Source organism: Pristis pectinata, chromosome 9 (assembly GCF_009764475.1).
Source record: "Pristis pectinata isolate sPriPec2 chromosome 9, sPriPec2.1.pri, whole genome shotgun sequence".
NCBI lineage: Eukaryota > Metazoa > Chordata > Chondrichthyes > Rhinopristiformes > Pristidae > Pristis > Pristis pectinata.
In genome coordinates this window covers 31,525,680-31,546,305 of record NC_067413.1, presented here as the reverse complement: position 1 = coordinate 31,546,305, position 20,626 = coordinate 31,525,680, and the positions used below count along the sequence as shown (strand labels likewise).

At 39.7% G+C, this 20,626-nt stretch overlaps 2 protein-coding genes across 3 annotated transcripts in view; one reads left to right on the top strand and one right to left on the bottom strand.

Moving 5' to 3' along the window:
* snrka (SNF related kinase a) overlaps positions 1-5,287 on the top strand; it is a 35,590-nt gene extending 30,303 nt beyond the window's left edge. For both annotated transcript variants that reach the window (XM_052023601.1, XM_052023600.1), the window contains exon 6: positions 2,324-5,287. In XM_052023601.1, the coding sequence (XP_051879561.1) occupies positions 2,324-3,512 (1,189 nt within the window). In that variant the 3' untranslated portion in view covers positions 3,513-5,287. The remainder of the gene's footprint in view (positions 1-2,323) is intronic.
* A 999-nt stretch (positions 5,288-6,286) lies between these two features.
* The window catches only part of ano10a (anoctamin 10a), a 46,931-nt gene continuing 32,591 nt past the window's right edge, over positions 6,287-20,626 (bottom strand). Inside the window, exons 12-13 of the mRNA XM_052022990.1 lie at positions 13,871-13,987; positions 6,287-7,630 (exon numbers count right to left, since the gene is read on the bottom strand). Of these exons, the coding sequence (XP_051878950.1) occupies positions 7,544-7,630; positions 13,871-13,987 (204 nt within the window). The 3' untranslated portion in view covers positions 6,287-7,543. The remainder of the gene's footprint in view (positions 7,631-13,870; positions 13,988-20,626) is intronic.

Sequence of the window (20,626 nt, the reverse complement as noted above, 5' to 3'; positions counted from 1 at the left end):
AAAGAACTAAAGATACTTCTCTACTATAGGGTCACTGGATGCATGGGGAAGAAAAATTTGAGTAGTCAGTTTTCACCTGAGGGATCCTTTTCTCTATGAGTGCTTATCTCCTTGTTTCTTGAATGAACTGCTTCTGCCGACCCACTTCCCTGCAAGTAAAAGTATACAAGCTCTTGAGTCTTAGATTAAATGAAGTAAAAAAATTTAAGGTATAAAACCATATCTCTTATTAACTTAAAATGTAGATGGAGCTAGAGATGAGCATTTTGAATACATTGCATGAGGGCAGAATACATTGATAAATTTAAGATTTCCTGGGATAGTTGCATGTGGATTGGAGGTGCAGTTGTCTGGTGCAATGCCCATTTGGCTTGGTGAAGGAATTTTAAATCAATAGGTTATGACTTCCAAGCCCAAATGTAGGATTTGAACAAGTAATCAATGTTGACTGGAGATATACTGTGCTGTCAGAGATGCTGCTTTACATCTGACATGGGTTCTGTTTTATTCACAGGAAGTTAAATATGTCAGGACAGTATTTGAGGAGCAGGAATGTTAATAAATTAATTGGAACCTTTGATCAAAATTCATTGCTCATGTAAAAACCAACATAGAAGTGAACAGAAAGGGCTTAGCTTTAGAAAGTCCCAAGGATGTGCAAGGCACCATTAAAAATGCTACACCTTGTTTTAAAAAAAAGTTTTGCTTATGTGGCTTGAGCTTGGATGAGAAGTGGTCCTGCCTATTGTGTTCCCCTGGTACTGGTTCATTGTCCTTGTTTGTCCATGCTGGTTTACTACAGGGGGACCTGGACTAGCTTGTTGTTGCACTGAAGGCAAAGCAGCCCGAATTGCATTCTGAGATTGGGTGTCATAGGTTTTTTTTCATGTTGTTGCTGCAGCTACGTTTGCTACGGAAAGTGTTTTGTAGTCTCCCACATCAGAAAGATGCATCTTCTTACGGGCTTTCTGTGCCTTCCACTGAATAGGAGACAGGGTCAGACTAAGACACTTTTTATAAACCTTAATGAATTCTAGGTTTCATCACAAGGACAATATGATAACCTTGCATGAGATATTATTGTGGTGAATATTTTTCTCTGCAGGCTCAATTTTTCTGTATTGTGGAACCCTGCACTAGACAAAGCAATCAAAGTTTCACTTTCTTAAAGTCTCACAATTTGCTAAAAAGGATATTTCAACCTTTTGTATGGTAGAGTATCAAATTTAAGTGCGCAGTGTGAGAATGTGACATTAAGTTGATAATCTGTACTAGTCAAATCTGGAAGATTAAACTGTCAGTCCAACCTTTAACCAGTTTATCATATGAATTGATTCTGGTAGAAGCCTGGTGAGGTCGTATTTTTCCTTACGAAGTTTTGTGTCTGAGCTTTTCCATTTGAATTTGCAAATGGTACTGAGATTCAGTGCCATGGTTGCTGTTTCTCCAAACAGTAGATCCAATCTTGTTTTAGTTTAGACTGAAAGATGATTTTAAGTCCTGTAAATGCATGATCACATCTTCTTAGGATTTGGTACACATTGCCATTTTTTTTTTGAAAAGTCATTCAGTGCCTGCTATACCCACATCTTGTTGGGCATTTTGATTTAGCCTTTAGCCTTTTCCATTACTCATATTTGTGAAAATGTCAATTCAAGAATTACTCCCTTATACCAGTGCATGAAGTGACCTTCATGCTATTAACCAAAACTGAGGCAATAGTACCATCATTGTCATCGGGTCCAGTCACAGTATTTACCCAGATTATGGCTGGTAATCTCATCACAGCAGGTTGAGTAGAGTTATTTTCTCTCCACCTGGATGAGTTAGCCACACCTACATTCATTAAACAAAGATTAGTACAATTTCATAAACATTTTGAATATTCGGGCTGGGGAAGATGGGAGTTTTTGAATCATTGACATCTGAATTTTGATCTTTCTGAAAATGATAAACTTTGATAACTTTATGAAAGAGAACTTGATATTTTCAACTGTATATACCTATGCCAAGTGTCCTTTTGAATTTGGGGAGTGTTATATTAGTAGCATTTATTGAAGTAGTATGCCAGTTCACGTTTCCTTCACGATTTTCTTCATGTTTTCTGCACAACATTGTGTCTTAGTACAGCATAAACTGATGCTGATGGATTTGCTGTAAGGCAGAAGTAGCCAGGATGTCTAATGTTTAACATTCTATTAGTATGCATTCCATATTAAATAACTGAAGTGTTAACCTAATTTTAAATTTTGCACCATAGAGCCTCATAAGAAAGTGACTGAAGATTTTGTTTGCCTTTTCTGTTTTTTGTTTTCAAAATTAGGCAGTCCTGGCCTACAAAAATTGAAGTGGCCAAAGATATTGAAGACATAACAACATCACCCATCATCCATCCTGTGTCAATTGCTGGAGTCTGTTCCCCAGCCCGCACTGCAGAGTCCACCATGAATGGCCACAGAATGAAATCTGGTGAGCCTGCAAAAAAAGAAGAGTCATCGACAATTGGAACAAGCGGAAAGCCTGCTCCAAACAATAGGACGTGTCTGTTCAGAGTGGAGGAGGATGAAGAGGATGATGAGGATGACAGAAATGTCATTCCTCTTCCCACTCCTGTTGTTTTGCGACGTAAACCTTCCATAACAAACCGGCTTACCACCAGGAAGAGTGCTCCTGTCCTTAATCAAATATTTGAGGAAGGAGAGTCGGACGATGACTTTGACATGGATGAAAACCTGCCCCCCAAGCTCAGCCGATTAAAGATGAACATTGCTTCTCCAAGCACTGTGAATAAACGGTACCACAAACGGAAAAGTCAAGGCCGTGGATCGAGTTGCAGCAGTTCCGAAACCAGTGATGATGACTCGGAAAGTCGCCGGCTTCTTGACAAAGACAGCGGGTTCACCTACTCCTGGCACCGCCGTGATAGCAGCGAAGGACCTCCAGGGAGTGGAGGAGATGGAAGTGGGCAAGGCAAGTCAAGTGATGGGAATGCTGGTTTTGACAAGAGCAGCCCAAGTGATGGCAACAAAGGTGGGAGTAGCCCTTCCAATGAGTCCAGTGGGAGCACCAACAACACAGGATCAAGAACTCGCAGCTGTGCAACCCAAGGAAATTCATCCCAGTCACACAAAGCTGCAGAGGATTTGGTGGAGAGCCTGAAGCTAATGAGCCTCTGTCTTGGGACCCAACTGCAGGGTGGCAACAGTAGTAGATACATCATTGAACCAGCATCTGGGATTCGAATACATGAGAAATCATCCTGGAAAATGTGCATCACCTCGAGCAATATTATAGAGCGAACCTCTCCCTTGACCAACGGCAAGTCTTATTCTGACCAAATGGCTGACCTGCTGAATGTGCTTGAAATGTCAAAAGAGAACAACATGAACTTGAAGAACAATATTCTACAGCTACCTCTTTGTGAGAAAACGCTCTCTGTGAATTTTCAACGGAACCCTAAGGATGGGCTGCTGTGTACCTCCAGTCAAACCAGCTGCTGTCAAGTTATTTAATAAGTTTCAGCTTGATTTAACTCTTATTCTTGCTGGTTACATTTTGACTTTCTTAGCAAAGTGAAATTCTTTTAGCCTTGAGCTTTTTAAATGGACTCTTAGAATTATTTATTGCAATGTTTTAATTGGTTTGCTCAATATCTTGACAATGCATGGTCTTTGTGCATGCTGCTCGCTACTGCTTTACTTTCCCAACAAGAAAAACATGACTGGGGCAGAATTTTTAATATCTTGGGAGTTTAGTATCAACCTGTTGGTTGTATGTTGTTTATGGAGCTAAATGCGGTTTAAGTAAATAGTGCACTTTGTAGCTCTTTGTGTTGCACATGAAAGGATACAGCAAATCCATATGGTTTTAAACCATCTGATCAAAGAGTGTTAGGTTTAATTACTTACACTAGTGTACCTGACAGAAAAGAACCAAAGCAATAACTGAAATATTGCAGCTCTTGTGAAAACATTTCAATATTCCATGCCTGATGAAATGCTCTCTGCACAATAGTCATACTGGAGAGTCTTAATTTGTTGAAAGATTGCAGATAACTCACTTCAGGGCGGGTTAGTCTATATTGACTTAAACTCAGGATAAGGCAAACTTGAGCAAGAATTTTAAGGTGCTATAATTGGACAGAGTTGGATTGAACTAAGTTTGCTGATTATTAGTGTCCATGACACCATGTTGCCCCTCAAGTGAGAAAGCCCTGCACTTAGGCTAGCTTGTCTCTTCATCTGTGTATATGTTTGGATCTAATTGTCTGTCAGTTCTGTGGGGTAGGACATGGTGTAGTGATTGGAAATAATGCAAAATTGCATTGTCTCTTGCAGACCAATGTCAGAGTAGCTATGATTTAAATGTGAAGTACTTACTGCTTATGTCCTGCAGCGTGAGATTTGAAATACCACCCACTCCCTTCCTGCTGTTGAAGGGATTCTCCATTGACACATGGAGAATCACATCAAAGCCTTGGTTTGAGGATTGCTTTCTGTTAAATTCTGTAGTTTATGGAAAAAGTTAAACCTTTCCTAATCCATGGGTAAATCAGCTAAAGGGAGTAATGGATTTACTGTTAAGATTATTTATTCTAACATTGAAGAACTCTACTTTCTTGAAATATAGATCTGGTTCTGGCAATGGCTTTCCAGTCAGTTATTTGGTGGTAAATATATGTTCCAAATTGAATGCTGCAGGAGAATTTGGGAGGGTTGGGGTTGGGAATTGTATCAAGTTACTCTTAAAGTATATTGGCATTCCAGTTTTTAATGACCTGATTTTCATTGTGGGAAATAACACATAGTGAAGCAAATTCATAGCAATTGTGTAGATGCAGTTAAGTTTTTGGATTATTGTAAATAGTTTTGTTTATATTTTATGTATAGCCTTGTGATGGCACCTTTTAGAACTCCTACCTTGTGTATTTGTACAAGAACTGTAAATTTGTGTATACACAGTACTGAGAATTACAGTGATGTACAGTTGTCAGATTGTACTAGATTAATGTAGGTGGAAACGCCCACTATTTAACTGTCTGTATTCTATATGGAGTTGTCCAATGTGAATGAGCAGTAACGTGTTGTATGTTGTGCTGCATCGTTTGGTGCAATGAATGGAAAGAGTAACCACTACTTATGAATGTTATTGGACCAAATAATGTAACAGTCCGAAAATGTGGCATTCCATGGCCAACCTGTCTTCAAATTGGTATTTTCATGTGTGAATAAAATAGTGGCTAGTTTCTAGTCATTTGTGACTTTCAAACAAATAAAATATTTTAAGTTATTTGAAATAGGAAGAAAGCCTAGCTCATGCTGTGGTTGACTCTTGCGTGTGTAGATGGCAAGCAAAAAACCCTTCAAAACTACCATCTGAGCTTGATAGCTCAGTGCTATCACTGAAACAATAGACTAGTTTCCTTCACTGTTGCTACTCTGGTATTTATGAAACCAACCACATACTGTATTTTTGTAGTTGGTAGTGGCAGTTTACAGAAAGGGAATTTTGAAAATTACCCAGGGCTGAAAGTAACCATTAGAATGATCTGCACAGCAGTCCTGTGCCACTAGAGTATTGCCTCCCAAACTCAACTGGCCATTAATGTAACTAAATTGGGAGGTTTAAATCAACCTCTGCACTTTGTGTCTATGCTACCTGTTGAACATAGTTATATTTCCTCAAGAGGGCTTAAATATATCAGCACACCACCAGTGTTTTGGAGAATTTGCCTTGACTGCTGCTATCCCATCATTAATGAGCCATGGATATCCCAATGATTAATGCCATTGTTACAGGTAAAAAAACTGCAAGTTCATTGGGACTGTTAGGGCCAGGAATATTGGTACCTTGAACCAGAAATAACTGCAGTAGAGCCAGAATATAATATAACCAGGCAGCTTGAATGGGAGATGCCATATTCTAATTGCATAGCTAAATAATCATAAAGTAAGTTGACTGGAAGGCACGTTATTTATGTAAACACTTTGGTTCTAATAAATACCAATTTTACAGAAAGTTTCAGGCCTCTACACAAGGTTAGAGACAGGAGTCATTTGGCAGAGTTAGGAAAACAAAACCCTGAAAGCTAGGCTTGTAAGTTTTTCCTGTGCATTTTTTTTAAAGCTCATAACCATGAAGGACTCCCTTTGATCCATATGCCATGATATGTCAGGTTGTGAAATGGCAAAAATAAAAATTTTTAGAGTACAACTCAAGGGAGGTAGGAGAGAAATTATGCAGTAACAATAAAACTTTGAATTTCAGAGCAGAAGCAATACATAGACACATCTTTCAACAGTGCCGGATCCAGGTGACAAAACTATAACGTAGTTTTCTGTGAAGGGACATACAGCATTAATTATAGCCAAATTACTTGTACAGCTTTGTTTGACAGGATCTCATTTGGCTAAATTTAGTTAGTATCATTGAGGCCAGGGAGTTGGAAGAGATTTACTAGCACCATACCATAAGACCGGTTGAGCACAAATAGTTGTGTTTAGATATGGTAAAAAGGGAAAATCAGTTGCTAGTAAATTAACAAACCTGTATTGTTTTAAGCACATTCCATAGCCTAACAACTTTAAGATTATACTACTATTCATTTGTATTTAAAAAGTCACGTGGATTCCTGTATTGCCCAGGGTATTGTAGGAATGTACTTGCCCGATTGTAGATTGTAGCATAGATTTCAGCCCAAATGGCTCTTCCCAGTATTTTTACTGCACGCAAACCAGCTTCCCATTTTAACCTTTTTGGCATCCATTTTGGGTATATTAGCTAGCTTTCCCTTCCACTTCAAGTATTACCTGTGCTAATGAATTTTACACTTTTTGGCTAAGAAATTTCTCCTACATTCCCCCTAAAGTTTATTGGGTTCCTATAGTGGCCACCTCAGAACTCAGAACTGCAGCCGAAGTAGTCAAGCTACTGAAATGTCAGAGTTCATGGGCAACTTCAAGATTTCGATGTTCACGTGTGCATGATGGAAATCCCAAAGTTGTCTGCAGTTTAGCAGGCAGAATTAATGATGACAAAAGGCCTATGATGCTAATGTGAATAACTCGAAGCCAGAACCTATTTCCTTAATGCATAGTTTGCAAAGGGTTATCATAGGGTGAGAGGTGCAGTGTCATTTATTGTATTTTATACAAGGATTTTTCTTTTGAACCAAGACAGCATGCAATACACTTTTATACACACATTTAAGCATTCAAGTGTCGCACAATACCTGTGACTGAGAACTGCTCCAGCAATCTAAAATTATCCTCAGCTTGATGCAGTTCAAAGGCTGACCTACTCAAATTTAAGTGTTATTTGTCCATCCTATGCTGGTACATGCTTTGCTCTGCACCATACAATTTGATTTATCCTTGTGTGCAAAATCACAATGATTCATGCAAGCTTGTGATGATGGATACATTTACAAAGAGATAGCACTGTGCTGAGAGACATTCTCAAGCTATATATATCTTCACACCTACTAAACAGTTTTTAATTTTGGTAAATGGCTTGATCCACTTAAGGCCTATCATGCATCTCTTCATAACTTTTTCTTTTCTTCCCATTCTCTCTTTGTTTCAACAAGTTGCTCTTCCTTTGCCATTGATTCATCAGCTTCCTTTATTTGCTGTGGGAACAAAATCAGATTACTGAGAAGTCAGAAAATAACTCCTTTATTGTGTTCAAGGCCAAAAGTGAAGAGGGAGCAATGTGATACAGTAAAATATTGTTCCATCTCTGGGCTGTTTCACACCTTATACTGAGCAGATGATAAGCTAGATGTTTCCTCAATCCAGAGATTCTAAAACTAGGAAGCTTGGTCTTAGGTTAAGGGGTCAGCCTTATAGAGGTCAGATGAGGAGAAATTTCAAAGGTTTGTAAATCTTTGAGATTCCCTGTCTGAAGGCTGTGGATAATTGGTTATTAAATATATTCAAGTCTGATATATTTTAAACACTAAAGGAAGGAATTTGAAGATGGGGATTGGACAGCAAAGTGGATGAGGCAGTAAAAGGAATCTCAAGAGACTATATGACCTACTGCTTCTATGCTTACGGGACATGAAATAAAATCCATTAAGACTGAAGATTTGCATATCTGTAGCATCTTTCACCGTCTTGTATCCTGAACCTTTTTGAAGTCCATGGATGAGGTTCTGAGCATATGAACCAAAGATCTGAACCCATAATTGCCACAATACTCACAGCTCTACATTTCTTTCATCTCAAAGTTGCTAAACATTTAACTGAAGAGATACACAGCACAAGGTGTAAATTAGCAGAGATCTCACAAGAAGCTACAACACACAGGTAAACAAAATAAAATCTGAATATTCTGTGGAAAGTATCATGGTGGAAAATTAGAGGGTGGCAAAGAGAAAGATTGGAAATAAACTTGAATTAAAGGCCAATTAGTTCCCTTACACCAACAGATGCTAAACTCTGGTCCAAAAGTGTTCCATTTCTATTTACCAACACTTCTTCATTGCTATAATAATATCAAGTTGGAAGATATTATGTTTTCAGCAACCTCTCATCAAATAATTTCTAATTTAGGAAATATTGCCTGGATGAGCATTAATTGCCTCAAAGAAATACAGATGAATTGTGATGGAATTACTGTTGCATTAAATTTAATTAACTACTGCTCAATGCACCTTTGCAATAATCAACATCTTGTCCCACTGGGCCACAGAATACAGTAGTTTCAAAAAGTAATGCATATATAAAAAAAGCAGTTATCACTACAAAAGGAGGATGTTGAAGAGCCTTAAGTATTATATTAAAGAAGAGTAGGGAATTCCCTATTCAAAGGATGAAACTGCATTGGAAGCAATTCAGAGAATGTTTGCTCAATCAATACTGGAATGGGAGGCTGCTTTATGAAGAATGGTTCGGCTAGGCTTGTCTCCCCTGGAGTTTAGAAGAATGAATTGCAACTTCATTGAAGCAATACAAGATTCTGTGAAAGGATATTTCCTCATGTGGTAGAAGTTAGAAGTAGGGGTCATTGCTTAATAAAAGATTGCCCATTTAAGATTTAAACTTTTCTCTCAGGGGGTCAAGATTCTTTAGAACTGTTCCTCAACAGGTGGTAGAAGCAGAGACAATGTTTTTAAAGAGGGAAGTAGATAGTTTCTTGCCAAGCAAAGTGAAAGTTTGCTGGGGATAAGTGGGAATAATGGAGTTGAGGTAAAAATCAGACCAGCCATGCTCTTAGTAAATGGCAGAAGATTCAGGGGGCCAGGTGTCCCTCCTGCTCCTAATTCATATTTTCACATGTATATATGTAAAACATTTGAGGGTGTGATAAAGAACTACTGAAAAGTAGATTCTTCTCCCCTTTAATTTAGTATAACACAGTGAAGCACAAACCATTGACCTGGCTCAAGTTTCTGGATATCCAACATGTCCTCTCATCACCTTACAGGACAATTTGATCAGTCACAGCAAATACTTAACTAACAGCAAACCTAGCAAACGGGTTAATTCAGAGAGAGAATGATGTACAGCAACAAGTTAGAGAACTGGTTGACGTCAGTCCTTTAAAGTGGATTAGAACCAGTAATAAAAACAGAAAACACTGGAAATACTCAACAGTTCAATTGCTTACATTATAACCAGGAAAAGTACAGGAGAAACTCACCATTTGTTTTTGCTTTAAGTGGCTTTGTACTGAAAGAATAGACAAGCATCATTTTTTTTTGGGTAGTTGCACCTGGTTATAACCTTTTGAGGAATTATGCAGCTGCCTTACTCTTGTGTCGTGTTTTGCCTTCAAGTCTGTTGCACCTAAATCAAAGTCTGCTGGGTCCAAGATCTGTATTCCTGACCAGCACTGTCCCTCTGCTGATCAGCTTCAAAATCCACCAAGTGAAGCCACAGGCCATTCTCTCTTTACCATCATTATCTCACCCCACCCAGTGCTATGAAACACTCACATTCCGGACCAGGAAGCCCTACCTCAGAGCATCACAAAGGTAACAGGAATCATTCAAGTGGCTCCTTGAGCCTGCCCCGCATTGAATAAGATCTTGGATGATCTACCCTTAGCCTCAGCTCCACATTGCTGCCTGTGCTCATATCCTTGATCTGTTTACACACAGCAGTACTTAAAATTTACTCTGCAACCTTTACATATTGCTTTAGAGTGAAATACCATAAAGCTCACCATTAAGCTTCAGCCCATACAATTGATACAAGTTCCATGTTTGTTTTTATAAACACAGAGTCTGGCTTGATACTCCAGTGGGTACTGAGGGAGCATTGTACCATTACAGATACTATTTTTATCCTGTATCATATACTGTATTAAACTAAGATCATGCTTGCTCTTCAGGTAGACAAGAAGTGCTCAGGATATGATTTAACAGCAGAGTTGTTCTAACTTGCTGTCTTAACCAAAAATTACCTTTCACCAATACCCATCTTGTCATTGCCGCTTTGCCCATTGTGGAAGCCTGTAACATTTTTGCTGACATAGATCACTTATCACCCATATCCTCCAACTCACTATGAGCAACACCACAACAGATCTGCCACAGTTACATACATGCAAATCAATGTTTGTTGCTCCTGCCATTATAAAATAACCATTTCTCAATTTCCATTTACAATGAACTGGAGAACTGCTGATAATTTGTAAGAGTATACTGTGCATCACACTATTTCATGACTCCCACTATAAAGATCACAGAAGTCATGCAGGTTTGTGCTATTTTTAACCTGCTACACCTTGCAGCTGGACTCAAAAGGCCTGATCCTATTCACTACACAAGTGCCTATTATCTCAGAACCTTTACCTTACAGAAACAAAAACGTAGATATATCACGTCTTTGCACACAAATAATTAAGATTTCCATTTAAGTAGCATCTCATTATGTTGAAATCCTTAAAGATGCTTCTGACAGTGAATCATTCTAAAATGTTGAGTACGACCCTTTCAGTCTATTTATCTCTTGGTACCTTTTATTTCTATTTCCAAAAACTAACAATTTTCAACAGTAACATTGCATCCTGCAGCTACACTATTTCAGTTGAAAGATTTTCTGCCAAATTTTCTGCTGCTAAAGGGATAAGCGAGCATTTATGAACAATACATTCCTCCCAATAGCCAACTACCAGTTCCAGCTCACCTGAGAAGAACTCCCCACTAAATTGTCTTTATAAGACTCTGGCTAACACTTAAACAATCACTGATGATGATAATAAATACTGCAACTTAGTCTCTTTGATGCTTATGCTTCCCTGAATGATACATTACAGGAGTTTTAAATATAGAAACTCTAATTTCTTAACAGCTTAAGCAATAACACTGGGCACTGTTTATTAATGACAGACTCAGCATAATGATACTAGAATCATTTTGTACATCACATATGAAGGTAACTGATCAATAGCCAGTGATGGTGCTGTTTCCAAGATAATGCAAGCCAAAACCTGTTTGTCTTTCTGACTGCATTGAATTCTTCCTTTGAATCTGGGACTGATTGGGACAATTGCCTTTATTCCCAATCTTCCACTTGCCAGGCTTCCTCTAGTGGAGATACTTGGCTCCCGATGCTCTCAGAACACCCAATTCCTGCATGTTGTGCCAATCGCAGTAGCAATGCTTTAACATGCTGCAAAGTTCATACCAGTCTCATTTATCCAATCCACACAGTCTAGCCAAGAGTCTGTGCTCAGCAGTTCTCCATGTGGTGAATGTAACCTTGGCAAGGTAGTTTTTCCATACAGGGCTGGCTCATCAGCACATTACTAAACAACAATGATACCTTGGTATGTGCTGGCACTGCATTCAAACAAGGAGGCAAAATATAAACAGAAAATGTGAAGGTTAGGTAGCACTGATGGAGAGATTTGCAGGGCCACGACCATAACTTGATGTGCTGAATGGTTGTCTCCTATTTGTACTGTTTTTTGCTAAATAGGACATAAAAAATAGAACAGTACAGCACAGGAACAGGTCCTTTGGCCCACAATGTCTGCACCAAACATGATGCCGAATTAAACTAAATGTCTTCTGCCTGCGCACAATCCATATCCCTCCATTCCTGCATGTTCATGTTTGAACAGCTTCTCCAACACCACTGTTGTCTGTTTCCACCACTACCCCTGGCAGCCACTTCCAGGCACCTACCACTCTCCGCTTAAAAAACTTGCCCTGCACATCTCCTTTAAACTTTCCCATCACCTTAAATGCATGTCCTCTAGTATTTGAAACTTTTACCCTGGAAAAAGATACTGACTGTCTACCCTATCAATGCCTCTCATAATTTTATAAACTTCTATCAGATCTCCCTTCAGCTTTCGACGCTCCAGAGAAAACAATCCAAGTTTGTCCAACTTCTCATTACAGTTCATACCCTCTAATCCAGGCAGCATCCTGGTAAACCTCTTCTGCACCTTTTCCAAAGCCTTTAATGGGGCAACCAGAAATGCACACAATACTAAAAGTGCAGCCTAACCAAAGTTTTATATAGCTGTAACATGACTTCCTGACTCTTATACTCAATGCCCTGACCAATGAAGGCAAACATGCCATATACCTTCTTTACCACCCTATCTACTTGTGTGCCACTTTCGCTGAGCTATGGACTTGGACCCCAAGATCCCCTCTCTAAATCAATGCTGTTAAGGGTCCTGCCATTAACTGTGTACTTTCCCCCTGTATTTGACCTCCAAAAGTGCAACACCTCACACTGCTCCAGATTGAACTGCTGCCATTTCCCCTGCCCATATCTGTAACTGATCTAAATTCTGCTATATCCTTAGATTACCCTCAACACTCTCCACAGCTCCATGAATCTTTGTGTGATCTGCAAACTTACTAACCCACCCATCTACATTTTCATCCAAGATATTTATATATAATTACAAACAACAGAGGCCTCAGCACCGACCTCTGCATAACACCACTGGCCACAGACCTTAAGCCAGAATAACACCCTTCCACCACTACCCTCTGTCTTCTATGGGCAAGCCAATTCTGAATCCAAACTGTCAAGTTACTGTGGATCCCACACATCTTAAGGGACAGTTCATTTCTGCTAATCTTTTTAGGAATATGGAATCATGGAAATCCACAGCACGGAAGGAATAACTTCTCTCTTCTGACCATCTCTCACCAGCCATTCACCTTTGTGAATACTTTTATGTAGCAAACTTCAATGCTACATGAATAAACGTTGATATTTCTAAACACCAGCAAGCCATATATCAAAGGTCATTGATCTTCATGTATCCTGATCACAAATAGTGAGTTCAGAAATACAAAAATCACAAGCAACGTCACAAAGCTGCTCCAGACTGCAGGTCACTTTAGCTTCCAGTCAATGCATTACCCAAGGGCCTGTCTGCACTTTTGACGGCACTATTTGTAAGGCAGTGGAGCTTTCTGCACTATCCTGGCCAATAGTTACCTCTCAAATGAAACAATATTTTATCTCATTTTTATTTGAGAGAGCTTACAGTCAAACTTCAACTACCACACTTTTCATCTTACAGTTCTGACTATACTTGAAAAGTATGGCCAACTGCCCAGAACTTAATGCCATTCTGAGCTGGTAAAAGATCATTAATAAAATGCAATTAAAAAAATATTAGTTTTATTAAAATTATATATCTACTCTGCATACAAGCAAGAAGCTTGCTAATCCACTGAACCCCACAATCAGTTAAAGCCCAAAGTTTATACTTTATCTGGATAAGTGATCCAGTTTGCTACCATCTTAGTGGAAGACTGCAGGAAAAGGAAGAGAGTGTATGCCAAATACGCAAGTAATTGAAATTCATGCGGTGGAATTATCTCTTAACATATTAAGTCTTTAATTGATCATTAACTATCACAGACAAATCCCCTCCTTACCTTTCGTTTCAGGGCCTCCATAGACTCAAATTCCATCCTGGCCACTTTAGTACGGATATCACTTGGGATGTCAGAGATGGCAAATGCCAGGATAAATTTCAGAGCCAACAGAGCATGCTGCAAAATACAGGGTAGGCAACATTAAAATGAAAATACACAAAATTTATTTTAAAAACTACATCATGTACATATGGCATATTTCAATATATCCCATAATATCCAAAACGCAAGAAATGCTTACTCATACAATTATTCCCTGGGAGATACATTAACTGTCTGGAAGATGGGATGTATTTATTCCAACAGGTAGTTAACCAGTTACTGCCCAACAGCATCTAACTGAAGTTTTTAAAATCAAGTAGTAATTTGGTACTGAAGATGGAGACCCATCATGGGATCCATATGCACCTCCCAAGATGACTGACAGTCCTGGTTTAACTCCTCATCTGAAAGGTGGCACTTTCGATGGCAGAGCAGTTTTCCATTACTGCACCAGGAGCATCAGCTTAGACCCTGTGTTCAAGTCTCTGGTATGGGACTTGAGCCTAAAAACTTCTCACTTACAATTTAAGATCAAGAACATAAGAAATAAGAGCAGACACAGGCTCTTAGGTCCCTTAAGCCTGCTCCATCATTCAACAAGATCGAGGCTGACCTTTTACCTCAACACCATTTTCCTCCACTATTCCCCTACCCTTTGATTCTTTTATGACTTAGACATCTATCATTCTGTTTAAACCTAACCCTAATGCAACCAATGACCGAGCCTTCACAGTCTCTGGGGCAGAAAATTCCAAAGAATTACCACCCTTTGATTGAAAAATTTCTCATTCCACTTCTACGTGGCATTTTGAGATTGTTCTAATACAAAATTTCTCAATCAGGGAAACATATTCCTTGCACTTACCTTGTCAAGCCATCCAAGGATTTTGTATATTCAATGAGGTCATCTCCCATTCTTCTAAGCCCTAAGTACCAGAACACAGCTGACTCAACCTCTCCTCATACAGCAGTCCCACCATCCCAGGAACCAGTCTGGTGAATCTTCACTGCACTCCCTCTCCAGCAAATACATCTTTCTTTAGGAAAACTGCACACTGTATACGCAGTGTCAAGAAGACCCTATGTAATTGTAACAAGATGTTCTTACTCTTGTACTCAAATCCCCTTGCAATAAAGGTCAAAATGCCATTGCTTCTTAACTGCCCGCTGCACCTGCATGTTAGCTTTCTGTGACATCCAGATCCCTTTGAATATTTCCCGATCTCTCACTATTTAAAAAGATACTTAACATTCCTTCTTTCAGCTGAAGTAGATGAGCTCATTTTCCACATTGCGCTCCATCGACCATGCTGTTTCCCACATACTTAGTATCCTTTATCCCTCTTGAAGCCTCTCTGTATACTCATCTCTATTCACAATCCCACCTTATGTCATATCACTTGCAAACTTGAAGATGTTGCATTTGATCCCTTCAGCCAACGCTGATGTAGATTATGAATAGTTGCACCAACCCCTGTAGTACCTCACAAGTCGTGGTCTGCCAACCTGAGAAGAATCCATTTATCCCTACACTTTGTTTTCTCTCTGACCAATCCTCAGTGCAAGCCAGTATACTACTCAATTCCATGTTGTTGGATTCGACTGTTTTAATTAGCTTTTAACATGCATAATGTTTAATACACCTCAAGTGGCTGCACAAGGAATGGCCGCTTCCTAGTTTATTGGTTCGTCCATCAGGTGAATATGTGTGTTCTCATTGGTTGGTTTGGCCACAGGTATCTAATAGGTTTATTGATTGGACTATCTCCTTTCTCAGGTATAAAAGGTGTTGCTTTTTGTTAATCACTCTCTTGCTTATCTCCCTCTCTTGCCTCTATCTCTCTCTTGCTTATCTCTCACTGTGATAAGACTATTGAACGGTTCCCTTATACAATGAGATGGACTATGACCTCACGATCTACCTTGTTGTGACCTTGTACCTTATTGCACTGCACTCTCTCTGTAGCTGTACTCTGTACTGTTATTGTTTTTACCTGTACTACATCAATGCACTCTGTACTAACTCAATGTAACTGCACTGTGTAATGAATTGACCTGTACGATCGATTTGTAAGACAAGCTTTTCACTGTACCTCGGTACAAGTGACAATAATAAACCAATACCAATTATCTCTCTCTCTAGCTCACCTCCCCCCTGGCCCGAGCTCATCTTTTGTTCCTTTTGTCTCAGCTCAAGCTAGTGCCATGTGCTCTGTGACTGTTTCTTTGTCTTAAACTTTTCCAATAAAACTTTGTGAAGCACCAAGTTGTTTTCAACTCATTCCTGGACTCCTGAAAGAACCAGCGGATTCGAAAATAACTGGATCTGACAACTTACATGTTCTAACCTTGTTCTCTAACCTTTTGTGTGGTACTTTCTGAACATCCACATATTTTATTATAAATTCCAATGATTTTCCAACTACCATTACCAGGCTAACAGGTCAGTAGTTCTCCATTTTCTCCCTTCCTCCTTTCCTAAATACTGAGGTCACATTTGCAACCCCCAAATCAGCAGGCACCATTCCAGGGTCTATAAAATTTTGAAGGATGATAACCAGGGCATCCACTATCTCTTTAAAAACGCTGGGGTGTAGGTCATCTGCTCCTTGAGATTTATCAGTCCTCCGGCTGATTAACTTCTCTAGTTGTACATCTTTACTGATACTAATTTCTTCACGTCCTCATTGTACAAGACCCTCAGTCCTCTGGTCGTTCTGGGAGGTTTTTTTTATACCTTCTTCTGTGAAGACAAAGTATTTGTTTAGCTCCTCTGCCAACTCTTTATTCCCTGGGAGAGATCCATCTACTTGTGCCAGAACTGGGACACTAAGGAAACTAAAAGGAAATTCAGGATAAGTTGGTGAGGATATGGAACCCACAAAGACAATAAGAGGCTGAGACAATTTAAAGGCCAGGATGAGGAGGGGTGAGGAAGGCTTGTGTGGAGCATAAATACCAGTATGGACTCATTGAGCTAAATAATCTGCTGCAGGCTGTACATAAATGGGTCTTTGTGGATTCAGCTTTCACAACTCTTCACAATAGGTAATGGTGTATTCTCTGTCCAACAATATTCTGCTTTGAATGCACTTAAATCCAATCTTAAAATTTATCAAAAAGCTGTCAGTTCAAGGCCCATTCCAGAGAGATGGCGACAAGGGTCAGGCTGACACTTGGGAACGTGTGCCATTAGAGGTGCCATGCTTCAGATGAGAAGTTAAACCAAGATAAAGATTCCTTCTGTCCTCTCAGGCAGACACTTCCTTTGAAGAAGAGCAGAAACATCATCCCTGATGTTCTGTTCAAAACTCACCCCTCAATCAACATTACCTTTCCAAAAAAAACTGTCAGTCATTATTACTTTTGCTGTTTAAGGGAGTTTTCTTAATCTATTAATTTTTCAGGATCTAGCCATTGTTGGCAAGGCCAATAATGATTGTACACCTCCAATAGGGTGGTGTTGAGTCACTTTCCTGAAGGGCTGCTGTCCTTCTGATGAAGGTTCTCCCAAAACGCTGTTGCACAGCGAGTTCCATGACTTAGACCCAGCAATGATGAAGGAACAGCAGCATGTTTCCAGGTCAGGGAAATGCACATCTCAGAGGGGAACCTGGAGACGGTGGCATTCTGATGCACCTGCTGTCCTTGTTCTTCTTGGTATGGAGGTCAGGGGTTTGGGAGGTGATCCATGAGTAGCCTAGCCGAGGAACTGCATTGCATTTTGTAGACAATACAGTCAGGCTGCATCAGTAGCAAAGGAAATGAATGTGTACAAATCATATGCTCTTTCTGACAGCTTAGGGGTGATGAGTATTAATTTGACTGTAAAACACTTTGGGACGACCCAGTGAAATTCCACTCATTCACCTGGTCAAACTCAGTCATAGGTTTTACTACAGCTATCAGACAATTGTTCCAATGGAAGTAGATGCAATTTCTCCTCACATCAGGACAATCAGAAAATTCCCAGGCTAACTAAATAAACAGGGTCCTCATCATTCTGAACAAATACAAAAGTATGTACCTCTACATGAACAACTCCAACTTTAAAGTTTCTTGAGTAGCACATTTACTTTTTATACAAATGAAAAGCAAAATTTTAAGGTCAGTCTGTTAATAATTGTAAAGTTAGCATGCATGTCCCCACATTCCCCATCTGGACGCATCACGGCTTGGTACGGCAACTGCTCTGCCCAGGGCTGCAAGAAACTGCAGAGAGTTGTGGACTCAGCCCAGTGCCTCATGGAAACCAGCCTCCCCTCCTTGGACTCTGTCTTTACCTCTTGCTGCCTTGGCGAAGCAGCCAGCATAATCAAAGACCCCACCCACCCAGGTCATTCTCTCTTCTCTGCTCTTCTATCAGGTAGAAGATACAGGAGCCTGAGGGTATGTACCACCAGGCTTAAGGACAGCTTCTATCCCACTGTGATAAGACTATTGAACGGTTCCCTTATAGGATGAGATGGACTCTGACCTCACACCTTATTGCACTGCACTTTCTCTGTAGCTGTGACACTTTACTCTGTACTGTTATTGTTTTTATCTGTACTACCTCAATGCACTCTGTACTAACTCAATGTAACTGCACTGTGTAATGAATTGACCTGTACGGTCAGTATGCAAGACAGGTTTTTCACTGTACCTCAGTACAAGTGACAATAATAAACCAATACCAAAGAACAAAGTATTTGAATTACTTGTTATTACCAGGTCAACTGGATTTCCCAAGACATGGGTGGTTAATTGGTACCTTCCTGGGCAGGTTCTTTTCCCAATTTAGTTGGTATTATAATTGTAAATACACAAAATTTCAAGGCATACAGTAGATGATAGATTAAAAAGTTGAGTGAAGGTTTTGAAGCTACTGAGAAGCACATTATGGATTAGGGAACTAGGCTGTCCTTGCTGATGACAGAGCCTGCAAGTATGGATTTGAGGATTTGAGGATTTGTGTATGGCAATATTGTGATTAAGATACAGGATACTAGCATCCAAAGACCTAAACAGCTTGATCAGAGACAAATTTGAATCCCACTCAGAGATGGTGAATTTTAAATTCAAGAAATTAAGTAAGTTTAGAATTAAAAAACAGTATTAGTAAGTGTAAAAACCCATCTGGTTCACAAATGTCCTTCTGGGGAGGAAATCTGCCTCCCTCATATGCTCTGGCCTGGATGCCAGATGGGGTTTACTCTGAACTCTCCAATGGTAATGACCCAGCAAGCTACTCAATTCAGAAGCAATAAAGTTCAGACAATAAATGCTGATTTTGTCAGTGACATCCACATCTCATAAACAAATAATCAAGGTAATCGTCAGCTTTGCGTTAAGGTCAAAACAATCCCAGCATGAAAATTTGACCCTCACCGATTTTTATAGATGCACCACAGAAAGCATCCTATCCAGATGCACCACAGCTTGGTATGGCAGCTGCTCTGCCCGAGACCGCAAGAAGCCACAGAGAGTTGTGGACGGAGCTCAGTACATCATGGAAACCAGCCTCCCCTTCATGGACTCTGTCTACACTTCTCACTGCCTCGGTAAAGCAGCCAGCATAATCAAAGACCCTACCCACCCCTGACATTCTCACTTCTGCCCCCTCCCATTGGGCAGAAGATTCAAAAGCCTGAAAGCATGTACCACCAGGCTCAAGGACAGCTTCTATCCCGCCGTTACAAAACTATTGAACGGTCCTCTTGTATGATAAGATGGACTCTTGACCTCACAGTCTACCTCGTCATGGCTTTGCACCTTATTGTCTGCCTGCACTGCACTGCACTTTCTCTGTAACACTTTATTCTGCATTGTTATTGTTTTCCCTTGAACTACCTCAATGTACTGATGTGATGAAATCAGTACGTGGATGAAATCAGTACTGTATGGATGGCGTGCAAAACAGATTTTCACTGTACCTCAATACATGCGACTATAATAAACCAATTTACCCCAGTGCTCTCTTTTGTCCATAATCCTTCAAACACATTAGATTGGAACATACATGGCTGCTTTCCCTGTCCATTCACATCAGAGATTCCTTCACTAACGTAACACAACTTCCAGTTCCAGTAATTTAACATGCAAAATAAATAAATAAACCAAATTTTCAACGTCAAGTCCAACTATGAATATGCACTACTGAATGCTTTACTACAAAAAATCCTTAGTCCATTGATGTTCTACTGTCATCGTCCCACTACTCCCCCTGCTGGTATTAACGTGTTAGTGGGTAAAATAATAATAAACTATCACCAACTGAAAGAATTGATTGCATCTGACTAAAAATTGTGTTTTACTAATCTAAAATCAATGTCATCACATAACTGGGGGGGGGGGTTAGTCACTAATGAAAGGGTTCATGACACTAATGAAAATAAAACTCAACAGCTTCAGAGCAATTTAATGCAAAACAAAATGTTGGTATACGGGTATGATGTCTCAGTGTTTTACAGCCTAATTGTGGTCACCGACATAATATAGACAAATACAGGACAGCAAGTTCCTACATATCACAGTGTGATAAAAGTAACAAGATAATCTGCCTCTGGTGATGCTGTTCAAGTGTAAATACACCCAAACACCAGGGAGGGCTTCTCTGCTCTTCTTCAAAATGATTTCGTGGGATCTTTCACATCCACCAGTCTAATCTGGGTAGAAAGCAGCAGAGTTTGTGACAGTATCCAGGAAAGAGTACTAAGTTGGTTGTGAGGGAAT